The sequence below is a fragment of the Rhodnius prolixus genome, unplaced genomic scaffold (assembly GCF_049639745.1).
Source record: "Rhodnius prolixus isolate KJV_2025 unplaced genomic scaffold, Rpr scaffold_2, whole genome shotgun sequence".
In the NCBI taxonomy this organism is placed as follows: Eukaryota; Metazoa; Arthropoda; class Insecta; order Hemiptera; family Reduviidae; genus Rhodnius; species Rhodnius prolixus.
The window spans coordinates 63,227,213-63,241,774 of NW_027411592.1; the positions used below are offsets into that span (position 1 = coordinate 63,227,213).

At 38.0% G+C, this 14,562-nt stretch overlaps 1 protein-coding gene across 2 annotated transcripts in view; it reads left to right on the top strand.

Annotated features, from left to right (window-relative positions):
- LOC141450142 (carboxyl-terminal PDZ ligand of neuronal nitric oxide synthase protein) overlaps positions 1-14,562 on the top strand; it is a 299,139-nt gene that overhangs the window by 268,974 nt on the left and 15,603 nt on the right. For both annotated transcript variants that reach the window (XM_074120261.1, XM_074120262.1), the window contains one exon: positions 13,721-13,896. In XM_074120261.1, coding sequence (XP_073976362.1) covers positions 13,721-13,896 — 176 coding nt within the window. The remainder of the gene's footprint in view (positions 1-13,720; positions 13,897-14,562) is intronic.

Sequence of the window (14,562 nt, forward strand, 5' to 3'; positions counted from 1 at the left end):
TCCTGTACCCTCAATGTTCGAACTCATTAATATCCTCTCAAACTCGGAATATTTGATCCATATTTATTAAAAAAAAACAGCATGTGCAGAAGGCTGAAAAAGCTGGCAGCCTTTGGTGAAAATTCGTGTACATTCAAGTTTCACTTAATCGTTTTTTTTTTATTTTCACAACTGCAGTAAGTAATCGCCTATTTTTGTCAGGCGGGGCTTGACGTTCAACTACGAAATTAGGTGTCGCGGACGGAGGCGACTAGCAAACATACTTTACTATAAATTTCTCATATTAACCATTAAATAAAATACAAGGCCTAGAACGGGGGAATCGAACCCACGAAACCAACAATACATCTTAGCATTGCGGGTCTAGTCTCTTAACCGCCTAACATACTTTACTATAAATTTCTCATATTAACCCATTAAATAAAATCCAAGGCCTAGACACAGGGAATCGAACCCACTAAACCAACAATACATCTTAGCATTGCGGGTCTAGTCTCTTAACCGCCTAACATACTTTACTATAAATTTCTTTTATTAATCTTTAAATAAAATCCAAGGCCTAAGACAGGGAATCGAACCCACTAAACCCAACAATACATCTTAGCATTGCGGGTCTCGCCTCTTAACCGCTTGGCTATCGTGGCGCCTGTAAATGTTATAATACACCTTGATTTGCTTCCTTCCTGTAATTACTCGATAATGCTCGCACTTACAGTTACATATTGTATTGGGTTTTTTGTCCTTTTTCCCAAAATATAAAAAGAAAAATTTTTAAGCATAAAGAAGTTTAACTTATTTTTGTCAGAGGAAAAGAACTGGTTCTGGTACTCCAATGTTTATAAAAAGTAAAAACTATTGTATTATTTGGACAATAAAAACATTTTTATTATTATTACAGTTACATATGCTAGGCGGTTCCCGCCAGGAAAATCTCTTGATTGAAAATCGCAATTCTATACAGATTGAGAATCCACAGCTTCACAAAACTATGAATAGATCTGGACCCTTTTAAGAAAGAGTGCATAACTCACTAAAAATAAAGAAAAAGCTGATAGGATATTAGAATACAATTAAAGGCGGAAGTATTCCGTTTTCATTTCAGTGGCTGTGGTAGAGTGACGTGAGCAGTATCTGGAATCGGTCCAGACGGAGTGACGCAATCGCGATACTTGAGCTGCCAGACAGATGGTTGTAGACACGTCGTTCTCCACTATAACTGATTCTTTTTTTACTTTCCCTTGTATCTGGAAGGGGAAGAAATATCGCCCCTTTTTTCGCGATCTTTTTTTTCTTCTTTTTTTTTAAGATTAAGATTAGCTGAAGATGTGCCTAAGAAGGAAATGACTAGAAAAGTTAAAAAAATTGCACGTGATTCAAATTTTATTTCAATCTTGGACAATACCAGCGGAAGTGACTGTAACCTGGCGATCAAAATGGCCCTACCGGAAGTTCTATTTGGCCGAATGGATTGTGGATTCACTTTTTGTTTAGTTTTTTTACCCAGAAACTTCTGTCTTCGCTTTTCTTTGAAATGGGCCCAATTATTGCTTTTGCTGTACCTTTATTATTTATACCCTTTAACCTTTTTTTTGAAACATATTCCCAGGGAATTTCGAATAAGGGCATTTTTTATTTGTGCGTGTGTGTGTGTGTGTTACAAAGTACCCCGGCTCCAACAAGATGGACGACCCAACCAGTGGTTATTGGTGGATGGAATTTATGGGCGGAACGGAAGGCACAAGTGTGGCAGACAACGGAAATACTTTAGTGTGCCCCTGTTAGAGGGCTGTGGAAAATAGCACTGCCTTCTGTATTTACTATTTATTGCACACGTAAAGGAGGGAACTTGTGGCGGTGGAGGTAAACTAAAAAAGCATGGGGGTACCATAAAATATGGGGCACTACCCCCAGCAGGCTCTTGCCCTTCCCTTCTCGTCCAACCGCACTATTGCAACTTCCGTCTAACCCACTGTCCTAACCACCAACAGGAAGAAAACGACTGCATCAATCAAATGTAAATATAGATCCGGTGAATGAAATCCAAGTATTTCAGTGAATTCCGGTGGATTCTAATTCTTAACCAATTATAATGATTCAGAAACTCCGAATTAGCGGAATATTAATGAGTTAGAAAACAGGAAGTCGTGTGAGTGGCCACCAGTAGAATTTTATTTTATTTTTATGTGTAAATAATATTTTGTAAAATTTTGAATTGTGCAAATTTCTATTTAAATTAAAGTACTTTCGTGCAACAAAAGTGGCTATAAAAACACGATACAGGAAATTCCATCTTAACCTTCAATCACATCACAAACAACTCGTACATCTATCTTCCAGAACATTTTCAGACAACACTTCTAGGACAGTCTTAAAAGACAGTGTGGCCTCGGCGATGTTCTCTCTGATGAAGAGAGTCAGTAGAATGTAGATTATTATTGGGAGTGTTACCGCTGGGTAACTTCTCCACTCTGAAAAGTGTGATATGTTGCTTATTGTTTACCCTTGTTGCTTATAATGCAATAAAAAGCGTTGATTGTAACTACATAAATAAACACTTGTAAATGCTGTTGTTCGGGGGATAACGATCTCAGAGTCGACTGTTAGAAGAAGACTGAGAGAGACAAACCTTTCATCCAGAATGCCTGTGAAAGGATCACTTCTTACTATAAAACACCGTAGACAGAGACTAAGATTTGCAAGAGAACATCAAACATGGACTGAAGAGGGATGGAAAAATGTCCTATTCACTTGAAGAGACGAGGGTGGCTGTAAACAGTCCAGATGGCCGTGGGAGAGTATGGAGAAGACTTAGAGAACGGTACAGTCAGTGCTTTGTGTCAGAGACTGTGGCATTTGGAAGGGGCTCGATCATGTATTGGGGTGGCCAATCTACACCATAAATATCGTTTTAATAAACGATAAAAAATAAAATATGTTTTTATCAAAGAATAAAATAATAAGATGAAGATAATAATAATAGGGAAGAGGGAAGGGATTAGCTATGAGGTTAGCATACTGGGCTCCCACGCGGAGGTCCCGGGTTCGAATCCAGCTGCTGACCCTTAGATTTTCTCTTCCTAGGAGCTTCTTACAGCTCACTGTCCGGTGATGGGCAGTGTTGTCTGTAACGAGAGAACACTGTCCGGAGGCCGGCAGTGCACTGAAAAAAGCTCCGGGCGCCAATAACCTTAGATGTTGACGCGCCTTGAATCATAAAAAAAAAAAAAAAAAAAAAAAAAAAAAAAAAAAAAAATAGGGAAGGGATTGGGCTCAGTGGTTCCCGGATCCCAAGACGGAGATCCCGGTTTCGAATCCATCTGCTGGTTTTCTCTTTCTAAGAAGATTTTCTTTTTTTCTTAAAGGAGCTTGATACAGCTGACTGTCCAATGTTGAACAGTGCTGTCTGTAACAAGAGGCTATGCACTCAAAAAAAAGCTCTAGGCGCTAAAAATTTTAGATGTTGACGCGCCTTAAATTAAAAAAAAAGTAATATTACTATTTAGGTATTACATAGTTTACAAAAAAAAGGGTAACTACAACTGCAACAAGAACAAGAACAATTTTTGAAAAAATGTCGTTTTTGCACATTTTTGGCATCTTTTTTTCGATAACTAATTAAACAATGTTATCACGAAAAAAAAATTACAGTTATAAAGGAGGATTTGCCCTATATTTTAAAGAAAATTTGGGAATTTTATCTTTTATAGAAAAAGAGAAAAAAATTGTCAAAGTTGGGTGTTTTTCAACGTTACAGCTTTTTCGTGGACGTTTTGACAATCAACCCTTATACAACTGTCCTACCGGAAACAGTTTTAATGCGTAACCACCTTCCTCTTTGATTACTGTTCATTATTTTTGGTGACTGATTCATAGTTTCAATAGGATGAAAAAATAACTGCCAATTTCAGTCATGATAAACTTTATTATGCCGAGCTTTCGACCTCGGGACTAAGGTCATCTTCAGGGCCAATTTACAGAGTTTACAGTGTTTTACATCCATTAGAAGGTTGGTGTGTCTTGTCTTGTCAGTCCATGAACAGACAAGATAGAAGACACACCAACCAATGATGTAAAACTTTGTAAACTTTGTTAAATTGGCCCAGAAGATGACCTAGTCCCTTTGGTCGAAAGCTCGGCATAATAAAGTTTATCATGACTGAAATTGGCATTAATTTTTCATCCTATTGAAACTTCCCCGTTTAAGTATCGAGCTTCGATGAAGTCGTCGCTGAAGCTTAAAGCGTTTAGTAAAAAAGGGCTGTAAATGATTAAAAACGCACCTCATTAAGTGTGTTCTTTTTTTAATAACTACAGAAATAGTAGATACATTCTTCTATTTAATCTATTTTAGTAAAGAGAGCATTTAAAAAGCCATAGAAGTTGATTCAATGTGGGCCGTAAAGGAGCTACCCCCACCCACCCCCACACCAGGTCTGCGCTGGGTATAAATACAGGAGAAATAAAGAAGGCATACCCACCATAACCTTCTCGCGGCGGCTTTACTAACCAAAACTCTAAAAATAAATACTTTATTCAAGTTTACATTTAAAGGAAACAATCTTGTATTTATTTTTTCGCCGACAAAGAAGAATGATTCGGTCTTTACCGGGCATTGTCGGGAAGTTAGTGGCGGAACAGGAAGAGGGACGATCCATTGTGTGTGCGCCCGGACATCACATAGTGTGTGCTAAACAATTGGTCCCATTAGTAGTGGCCACATTTTTTGCTAACTTGTGAGATGCTTTTATACTTCTTGTCTTTCAAGTTTTGTCACCAAAAAAAAAAATAAGATTACAAAAAATCTGTAATCAGGTGTTACCACTCTGACACGATTTCCTGTACCCTCAATGTTCGAACTCATTAATATCCTCTCAAACTCGGAATATTTGATCCATATTTATTAAAAAAAAACAGCATGTGCAGAAGGCTGAAAAAGCTGGCAGCCTTTGGTGAAAATTCGTGTACATTCAAGTTTCACTTAATCGTTTTTTTTTTATTTTCACAACTGCAGTAAGTAATCGCCTATTTTTGTCAGGCGGGGCTTGACGTTCAACTACGAAATTAGGTGTCGCGGACGGAGGCGACTAGCAAACATACTTTACTATAAATTTCTCATATTAACCATTAAATAAAATACAAGGCCTAGAACGGGGGAATCGAACCCACGAAACCAACAATACATCTTAGCATTGCGGGTCTAGTCTCTTAACCGCCTAACATACTTTACTATAAATTTCTCATATTAACCCATTAAATAAAATCCAAGGCCTAGACACAGGGAATCGAACCCACTAAACCAACAATACATCTTAGCATTGCGGGTCTAGTCTCTTAACCGCCTAACATACTTTACTATAAATTTCTTTTATTAATCTTTAAATAAAATCCAAGGCCTAAGACAGGGAATCGAACCCACTAAACCCAACAATACATCTTAGCATTGCGGGTCTCGCCTCTTAACCGCCTAACATACTTTACTATAAATTTCTCATATTAACCCATTAAATAAAATCCAAGGCCTAGACACAGGGAATCGAACCCACTAAACCAACAATACATCTTAGCATTGCGGGTCTAGTCTCTTAACCGCCTAACATACATTTCTATAAATTTCTCATATTAACCCATTAAATAAAATCCAAGGCCTAGACACAGGGAATCGAACCCACTAAACCAACAATACATCTTAGCATTGTGGGTCTAGTCTCTTAACCGCCTAACATACTTTACTATAAATTTCTCATATTAACCCATTAAATAAAATCCAAGGCCTAGACACAGGGAATCGAACCCACTAAACCAACAATACATTTTAGCATTGCGGGTCGTCTCTTAACCGCCTAACATACATTTCTATAAATTTCTCATATTAACTATTAAATAAAATCCAAGGCCTAGACACAGGGAATCGAACCCACTAAACCAACAATACATTTTAGCATTGCGGGTCTAGTCTCTTAACCGCCTAACATACATTTCTATAAATTTCTCATATTAACCCATTAAATAAAATCCAAGGCCTAGACACAGGGAATCGAACCCACTAAACCAACAATACATTTTAGCATTGCGGGTCTAGCCTCTTAACCGCCTAACATACAATTCTATAAATTTCTCATATTAACTATTAAATAAAAACCAAGGCCTAGACACAGGGAATCGAACCCACTAAACCAACAATACATCTTAGCATTGCGGGTCTAGTCCCTTAACCGCCTAACATACGTTTCTATAAATTTCTCATATTAACCCATTAAATAAAATCCAAGGCCTAGACACAGGGAATCGAACCCAGTACCACAATACATATTACACAACTGCAGTATATTTTTGCACTAAGTGAAGCTGATACAATATGAAACAAATATAAACATGAGTAACGTGAGGGGAGAATGCACCCATTGGTGGTACTACCAAAGAAGAACAGTTCACTATATCGTGCACTGGCACACTTACTTCATTAAAAAGATGGTGTGGCCACCTGCGCTGCAACCATCTTGGAGTATTTCCAGGCAATGCATTAAGTTGTGGGATACTAGCGGATTAGGATGTGAGGTAATTGAAGTGTGGAATTTAACGTAAAGGGATCTTGCAGCTTCTGAAACATAGGGGAACAAGGAAATTCTCGGTGCAAGTCTTGAGTTTGATACAAGGAGCTTTAGCGATTCGACGGAGTGTTTTCTACTGGAAGGATTTTGGATACGCTTCATCTTAAAGCAGTACTTTAAAATGATTTAGCTAGCAAAGATTAACAGGATCTGCACGCTGAAAGGTAGTTGTAAACCAATAATGGAAGCAATGACCTTTTTTTCCCAAAAATATTTTGAGTAGATTAAAGCCAGATAAGAAGCTACGACGTCATGAAGCTGCAAGCTTCAAAGAAAATGGACTTAAAAATCTCAGTAAAGATTAAGAGTGAAAAGAAATCGAAGGAATTCTTATCAAAAAATAAAAATAAGAAACCACAACAAAAGATGCTAAAGCACATAATGGCAGTGATTTGATGGTTTAGAGTTGGTTGGAAACGGCCGCTGTATGTTCCCATAATTCTGGTCAGAGTCCAAATATCTCATCTTCTATGATGTCATTGGTGATGACGTCAAACTGGTCAGACCTCCCCTACGTTCAAACACATACTCACACACTCTCAGTCTATCCGTATATAAACTTTTTTTATAAATTCTGATTGATGGTTTGTGTACAGAGAATAATTCCTTTCTGTAGCAGGACAGCATTTCACTCTCTGGAGCAGAGTAACGGGAGATGGATTAAACAGGGATTTTAGTGGGGAAAAGTTGGAAAATATATTTTTTGTGACAATTTTTCCGATCATGTAGATCTATTTGTTTTTCTTATCGATTTTTAAAATATCGCTGCAGTGAAATGGTTTTTTTTCTCTCTCTCTCTCTAAAATTGCAGGATACTCTCCCCGGGGGGGGGGGGCTGGAACAGTGATGTAAGATCTTCCACTCCCCCCGTCCATGACACGTAATTATTTGGTAGTTGGATGTTAACTTCCGCCTGGTGGGGCTAAGAATGTTACTTCTCGGGGAGGAAAAACCAAGGCCTGTGAGCTTTACCCAGGAGTCGCTCTCCAGCATTAAGAATCTGATCAAAAGAACAGGTCTGGAGGGTGAGCTTTAAAGTGACGGGGAGCCACAATCGATTGGCCTTGAGGCCGCCCTAGTCTAATCTAATCTAATCTAAGTTCCGGCCGAAGATGTAGGCGATTACGTTACTTGGTTAGACTTTCTTCTGAATGGAAACCGTAAAACGAGAATCATTAAATTTTAACATTATTTTGGGAGGAGTGCTTTCGCTTTCCCGGTAAAGATCCTTTCTAGATAAGTTCTGGATCTATTTCCCGCAGAACATTTACCACGATCAATTGGGTTGTTAAAATTTTCGAGTTGGAAAAAAATTTGTCGCTTCCTGTGGAATTAGTGGTTTTTTTTTTTCATGTTTTCCGCGATTTTCTTGACAATAAATAATCGACTTGAACTGGTCACCTTAAAGGACTCATCAATTGCTGCTTCTTTCGTGCGATAAATGGATTATCTGGAAGACTTCCGGTGAAGATGTTGTTTGGGCTGCTTTCCTCTAAAGTTTCGAGTATTCGCTGGTGAAATTCCCTCTTTTGTGACGTAAGAGGCAAGTAGAAAAGAGAAATGGAGAGAAAGAAGGCAACGAATCAAACTGTTAGATAAATGGAAATCGATTAGTCCGATCCGATTAGCCCAGCACACAGCTGACTCGATTACTCCATGTTGAAAATAAACAAATTTTGCTTTAAAAAAAAAATACAGATGTTGTTTAGCATCACTTTCAATTAAGCCTCCATCCCCTCCGATCAATTAGCCTAAGTGTTTTTTTTTTTTTGTAACATGGCGTAGATGTTGACGAACATTACAGCGACAGTTTTTTGTACCAAAATTTAAAAATAAATGTAAAATTTAGTTTTAAATAATTCAAAATCGATGTATTTGAACACAGGACTCATTTTCGGTAATTTGGACCAATCGCCGAACTTCGATTTGCTCTTACTATACTCATACAGAGAGCCCTAAACATGGCGGTTAAAAATGGTAAAAGGAAGTGGAGGTATCGGATTTCCGGTGAAAAACTCAAACTAGGAAAAATTTCTCTTATTAGAGTAAGAAAAAAGAAAGAGAAAAAATAATAGATTTTAGTTACTTATATTTGTTGAAAGCCTCATAATAACTGACGTCATAACATAGACTTCCGGTTAAGCAATGTTTCCTGAAGTAAGGGATCTCGTCTTGTGGGAATTCCTGATTTTTTTGGTTAGAAGATTGTTGAGAACTTCGCCAGCTCAATATTAGAAGTTATACTTCTGTCTGAGCTGTACGAAAACTTAATTCGTATTTTAGGATGCAACATCCCGGGATGTTTGAGGCACCTCAGCCGCCTCAGTGCACCAATGTTTAGAAGGTGTGTGAGATCTCCAAGTGGTGGTAGATGTTCTAAATGAGTGTAGAGGATAGAGCTCTTTATCGGGAGCAAGTCCTTCCCGATTGAACAAAGTACGTAGCACTTCATTGAACTTGAGTTAGGGAGACGCGTAAGTTGCCCCCACTCAGCTAAGTTCCCTCCTAGCAGAACCATCTTCATCCCCCACCACAACATCATCTTCAATTTCTATCTCACCCTCTCACTTTGTGCCTGAACTCCTGTTACACTGCTGTGTCTTGAAAGTTCAAGCTGTAGTCGTTCCACTTCCCTCCAGCCTTCCGCTGGGCTACATTCTGGGATGTTCAACCAGGAATGACAACTCCACCTCCAGAGTTTGATAAAGGATAAGTTTATCTCCCCCCTCGCCAAATTTTATACAAGTTTAAAGTGACGTAGTTAAACGTTAAACAGCGGGTGGGTGGATTTGTAAGCGTGCTTACCCGGCTACAGGAGGGCGATGACACTTTGGCTTGACGTGCTTCTCATACAGGAGTTTCTACTCCTTGTTCTGCTGAGGCCCGAAATCTTCCAGGATTAACAACCAACACCAATCTTGTCAAAAGATTAAATGAAGACACCATCCTGTGACGTCAATCAGTTTCTGAAGGGATGACTTTTTCTTATTTCTAGCTTTAGCGGATGTACTGCGATTGGGTTCGAATTTTAGGAATAAGTATTAAACTCGAAGCACAGCTACCCCCACTTATGCTGGGGTTAAGAAGTAAAGGTTCTTTATATTTTAAGCAAATTCGGGATTTAAGCTAAACATTCAATTCCTAGCGACATTGTACAGTAAAAGCTGGAATACTTAGCGCTTTTAGTGGGAATCCACCCCTCCCTATTTCGTTTCCCTAATTAGATTTTCCTTACACATGGGATTTTTACTGAAGAGTCAGTGAGCTTTGAAATGCCATACTTAAAATCAAATAGTTCTGTTGAAGATAGTATGACGTCACCACCACTTTAACTCACCACTTTAGTAAGTGTTCTCCCTCAAACCCGAGTGAGTAGGTCTAACCTAACTTATTTAGCCCAAGTTCAGGTGAACTTCTTCGGCTATAGTATGGACACCTGAGAGAAAACTTGGAGAAATCCAGTCACACTTTTGGTATCCCAATATTTCATTTTGGCGTAAACAGTGTCGACACCTAATTTGGTATGTTAAAGCTCCGGAGTCACTCCTAAAAGTTGACAGTTGGCATTGTTATTGTGGCCAAATCAAACAAAAGAATTTAAAAGAAAAAAAGATCTAAACCATTGCGAATTTCTCAGCTAAACAAAACTAACCTCTACGCGCCCCGCACACCCCGACAAAAACCTGTAAACTAATAAACACGTGGAACCTTGCGCGCCTCCCGTGGCCAAACAATAAACTATATATATAAATAATATACTTAGAATAACCTGACCACTTGGAAACAATAGAAATATAAACTATTCTACAGTTACTACTCTGGATAAATAAAGAATTAAAAAAAAAAAAACACACACACACACACACAACTGAATATAGTGGAGGTTACACTATAAAAGTGGCTGATAACTATAGTTTACATTACTACTGTGTGCAGCGCTGCAGCTGTTCAGCGTGACGTCAGCAGGGTGTTGCTTTTTTTCCCCTTAATTTATGTATATTTTAAATATTACCAGCTGGATTTGAATTTTTATTAAAAAAATCTAGTGTTACCAATCGCACGACTCCAGTTTTCTCCAGTTTTTTGAGTTTATTTGAATTATTTAAAAAAAAACAAACTAGATTTAAGTCGGAAGTTTAAAGAAAATTTAGAAGACATTTCCTGCGAAAATTCTCTGAAAATTCCGTTGAGTGACGTAGTACATCCGGTATTTACTAAAAGCTCAGAATTTAATCAAAACATTTAACCAGCCTTTATGATGTAAAACACGCAGAGTCGTACATTCCATTGAACTGGAACTTCAGAGAGAAGAATATCTTCCACTTCTTCCAAAAGTCCCTTCAGCCGAATTGCCTGGACAAATTTATCCAAAAAAAGTTACTAGCGCAGCGAGAATTTAAAAAAAAAAAAAATAATTGAAGCTAATTTGAAGAAAACCCCAAAATTACTATTTTGCCCCCGTTAACCTCAATTCTCTTGTTCAAAATACCTCTGATGATCACATCTTCTTATTGAGGATAAAGGAAGATAACAGTATAACATAGTTTAGGTACATAAATCATTTTCCGGCGGTTACATAAAGATCGATGCAGATAAATAGAGAGTTTGTACATTGTACAAGAAAAGGGGTCGCAAGTCTGAGATACCTTGGAGTCCTATGTATCCCTCTCTACAACGTCTCCACAGATATTCCAAAGATGCCACTCAGAATAAAGACATTTGGAGGATACTATGGCGGTTATACACCTCTCTATTCCTGGTAACCACCCAGGTTACCTCCTAGGAAATCTCAAGGGTAGGTAAAACCGGCAGATTTAAATAATCACTTCCTGGATCGCACCCAGTACCGCTCAGGGAATAAAGCAAAGTAATCCCTCCTATTCCCTCCTCCAGGCAGGGCTTAACCTCGCAACTACTTATCAGGTGACGTGAACTGGAAGGAAGGAAATACTTGTACCATTAACATTTTTGTCGTAACAGATACAATAGTTGAGCATTCCCAATTTCAAATTTCCACGCTCCAAAACAGGCTCCACCACTCTGGAGGTTTGGTAACCCTGCTTCAACTTCTGGAAAATTCTGAGAGAAGCTAAGTTCGAAACTTTCTAAAGACCAGGCCTCCTAGGGTTATGAAAGTGGAATCGATCAAATCATTCGAAGCATGTTCAGACATGTTAGAGAATGTAAAGTAAAAAGTAATGTTAAGTAATTGCCAATTTTTTCAGGCGGGGCTTGACGTCCAACTACCAAATTAGGTGTCGTGGACGGAGGTGACTAGCAAACATACTTTACTATAAATTTCTCATATTAACCATTAAATAAAATCCAAGGCTTAGACACCAGGAATCAAACCCACTAAACCAACAATACATCTTAGCATTGCGGGTCTAGTCTCTTAACCGCCTAACATTCTTTACTATAAATTTCTCATATTAACCATTAAATAAAATCCAAGGCTTAGACACCAGGAATCAAACCCACTAAACCAACAATACATCTTAGCATTGCGGGTCTAGTCTCTTAACCGTCTAACATACTTTACTATAAATTTCTCATATTAACCATTAAATAAAATCCAAGGCCTAGAGACCTGGAATCGAACCCACTAAACCAACAATACATTTTAGCATTGCGGGTCTAGTCTCTTAACCGCCTAACATACTTTACTATAAATTTCTCATATTAACCATTAAATAAAATCCAAGGCCTAGACACCGGGGGGAATCGAACCCACTAAACCAACAATTCATCTTAGCATTGCGGGTCTAGTCCCTTAACCGCCTAACATACTTTACTATAAATTTCTTATATTAACCATTAAATAAAATCCAAGGCCTAGTGACCAGGGGAATCAAACCCACTAAACCAACAATTCATCTTAGCATTGCGGGTCTAGTCTCTTAACCGCTCAGCTATCGTGGTGTTAGAGAATGTATTGTAAATAATGTGACGTAACGCATTATTAAACTGCTTCTTTAATTGATATTATTCTCACATTATGGACTAATTACGTTAATTGAAAGTAAAATTTTAAACTGTCCTTCTGAGAGTGCAACTTTTTTTGTAGCTTGCAGTTTATTAAGTGCAATTAATCTTGAAATAAATGTTCTGTCTTTATTTTTCATTAAACTCAAAAGTGTTTAATTGTAATGTTGAAAGACGCCTAATGGCTGCCGTAAACAATCCTTAGAATAAAACAACAATAAGTTAGTTAAAACTAAATAACAACAAAGCAAAAAGAAAAAGAAACTATTTTAATTAACCAAATATACAAAATATATATGTATGTGTGTAAATATAAGACAAAAGCAATGTAAACAATTGGTTTGAAAGAAAAATAAGCAATTAAACTGGTGTTTATATTATCGTGTTAACAGGAACAAGTACAAATGCCATCTGAATAGCTGTGGGAGAATAAGCGCGGGCGCGCGCGAGTGTGTAGTTAGTTTAGTTGACTGTAGAGCGCACTATAGATCTATCTGTACACCTCAATCTAATTATACAAACACTTTCGCCGCCCCACAAACCGCCTCTGACAGCGTTCACTCGAACTCATTGTCAACTCACTCACTGTCTAGTTGTTGATTTGTAACGTAATCTTGTGCATGAATAAATTTCTACAAATTATGAAAAGAAATTTATTCATGCACAGAGTTGTTGTAATTTTGTTCCAATTATTGTACTTCCTGTTTTTTTTTTTTTTTTTACGATAATGAATTTGAAAACGGAAATGTAAGTTTTGTAGTCCTTAGAACTCGGTAAAAAGTTTTTAGCGTGTGATCTCTTATTAAAAATTTCAAAATATTAGGATATTTTCTTAGTTTTGATGCTGTTAGTCAGTCAGTCGTCTTATAGCGCGAGGCGTAATGTAAGGGAAGTCAAAATCTTTGTACTGTACTCGTTAACTTACTTTTGCTGATAAACGATAATCTGAAACCGATCAGGAATTCAAGAAATGTGCTGCGGCGGATATTGTCTTTAATTTTGATTTTTCAGCATTGCGGATGTAGCCACTACTTCAACAGTAAGAGAAATTAAGAAATCCCCTCCCTCCAGGTAGCGGAAATACAGTCCTCCGATTAATTTCCTATTGATTTATTCTTAATTTTCAGACAACTACTGTGATGAATTGAGCATAGACGACTTGGTAGCAGGAGTTGACTCTAATTCCACGTTAGACGTCCGATCTGGGAGTACATCGTCGCCGGTGGTGGGCCAGCGGCCGCTCAGGTTGGACATCATCCCACCACCTCCTCCACAGAACAACCATCAGAGGAAGTCGCCCATTGTAAGTGCACTAGACATTTCTTCAAAAAAAAAAAATCTCTGTTCTGGGTTTGAGACCTTTTATTGGTAGGGGAGGTTACATCGTGGATTCAAATCTAGATCTTTCATGATCTTGGTTTCTCCTTATTCCCTTTCACTCCTTCATGCATTCAGGCTGTCTGAGAAGTTCTAGGTAGATGGGAGAGCCAGCCATTCTAGGCTAGCAACTTTCAGGTGCTAATCATCCCTCCCACCTAATGCTACATTACGAGCTATCCAGACCCCTTCAAGGGAAGTCAGGAAAGAAGAGGCCTTCCCTCATCGGCCTTTCTTGACAACCTTTTTTTTTTAAAAATTTCTTTCAGAAGAAATTAGCTATTTCTCCCTTTTTTGGAAACTACCAAGAGATGTAATGAAGCTAGTACAGCCCATCTTAAAAACAAAAGACCCTGCTCAGAACCACTGAAGAAGCAGTTCCGCTAAAGTTACCCATCATGCCACTGTTGATTCTTTCAATAACAGGAGAAAATTGAGACCCACAGTTGGTTAAATCGATTACAGAATTCTATAATTGATCGATATCAATGGTTAAACACACACCCGGATATCCTACAACCATTCTCGTTCCCCAAACTAAACCAATTAAAAACTTGATTGGCTCATAAAAGAGAAACAAAAATTCCATTAT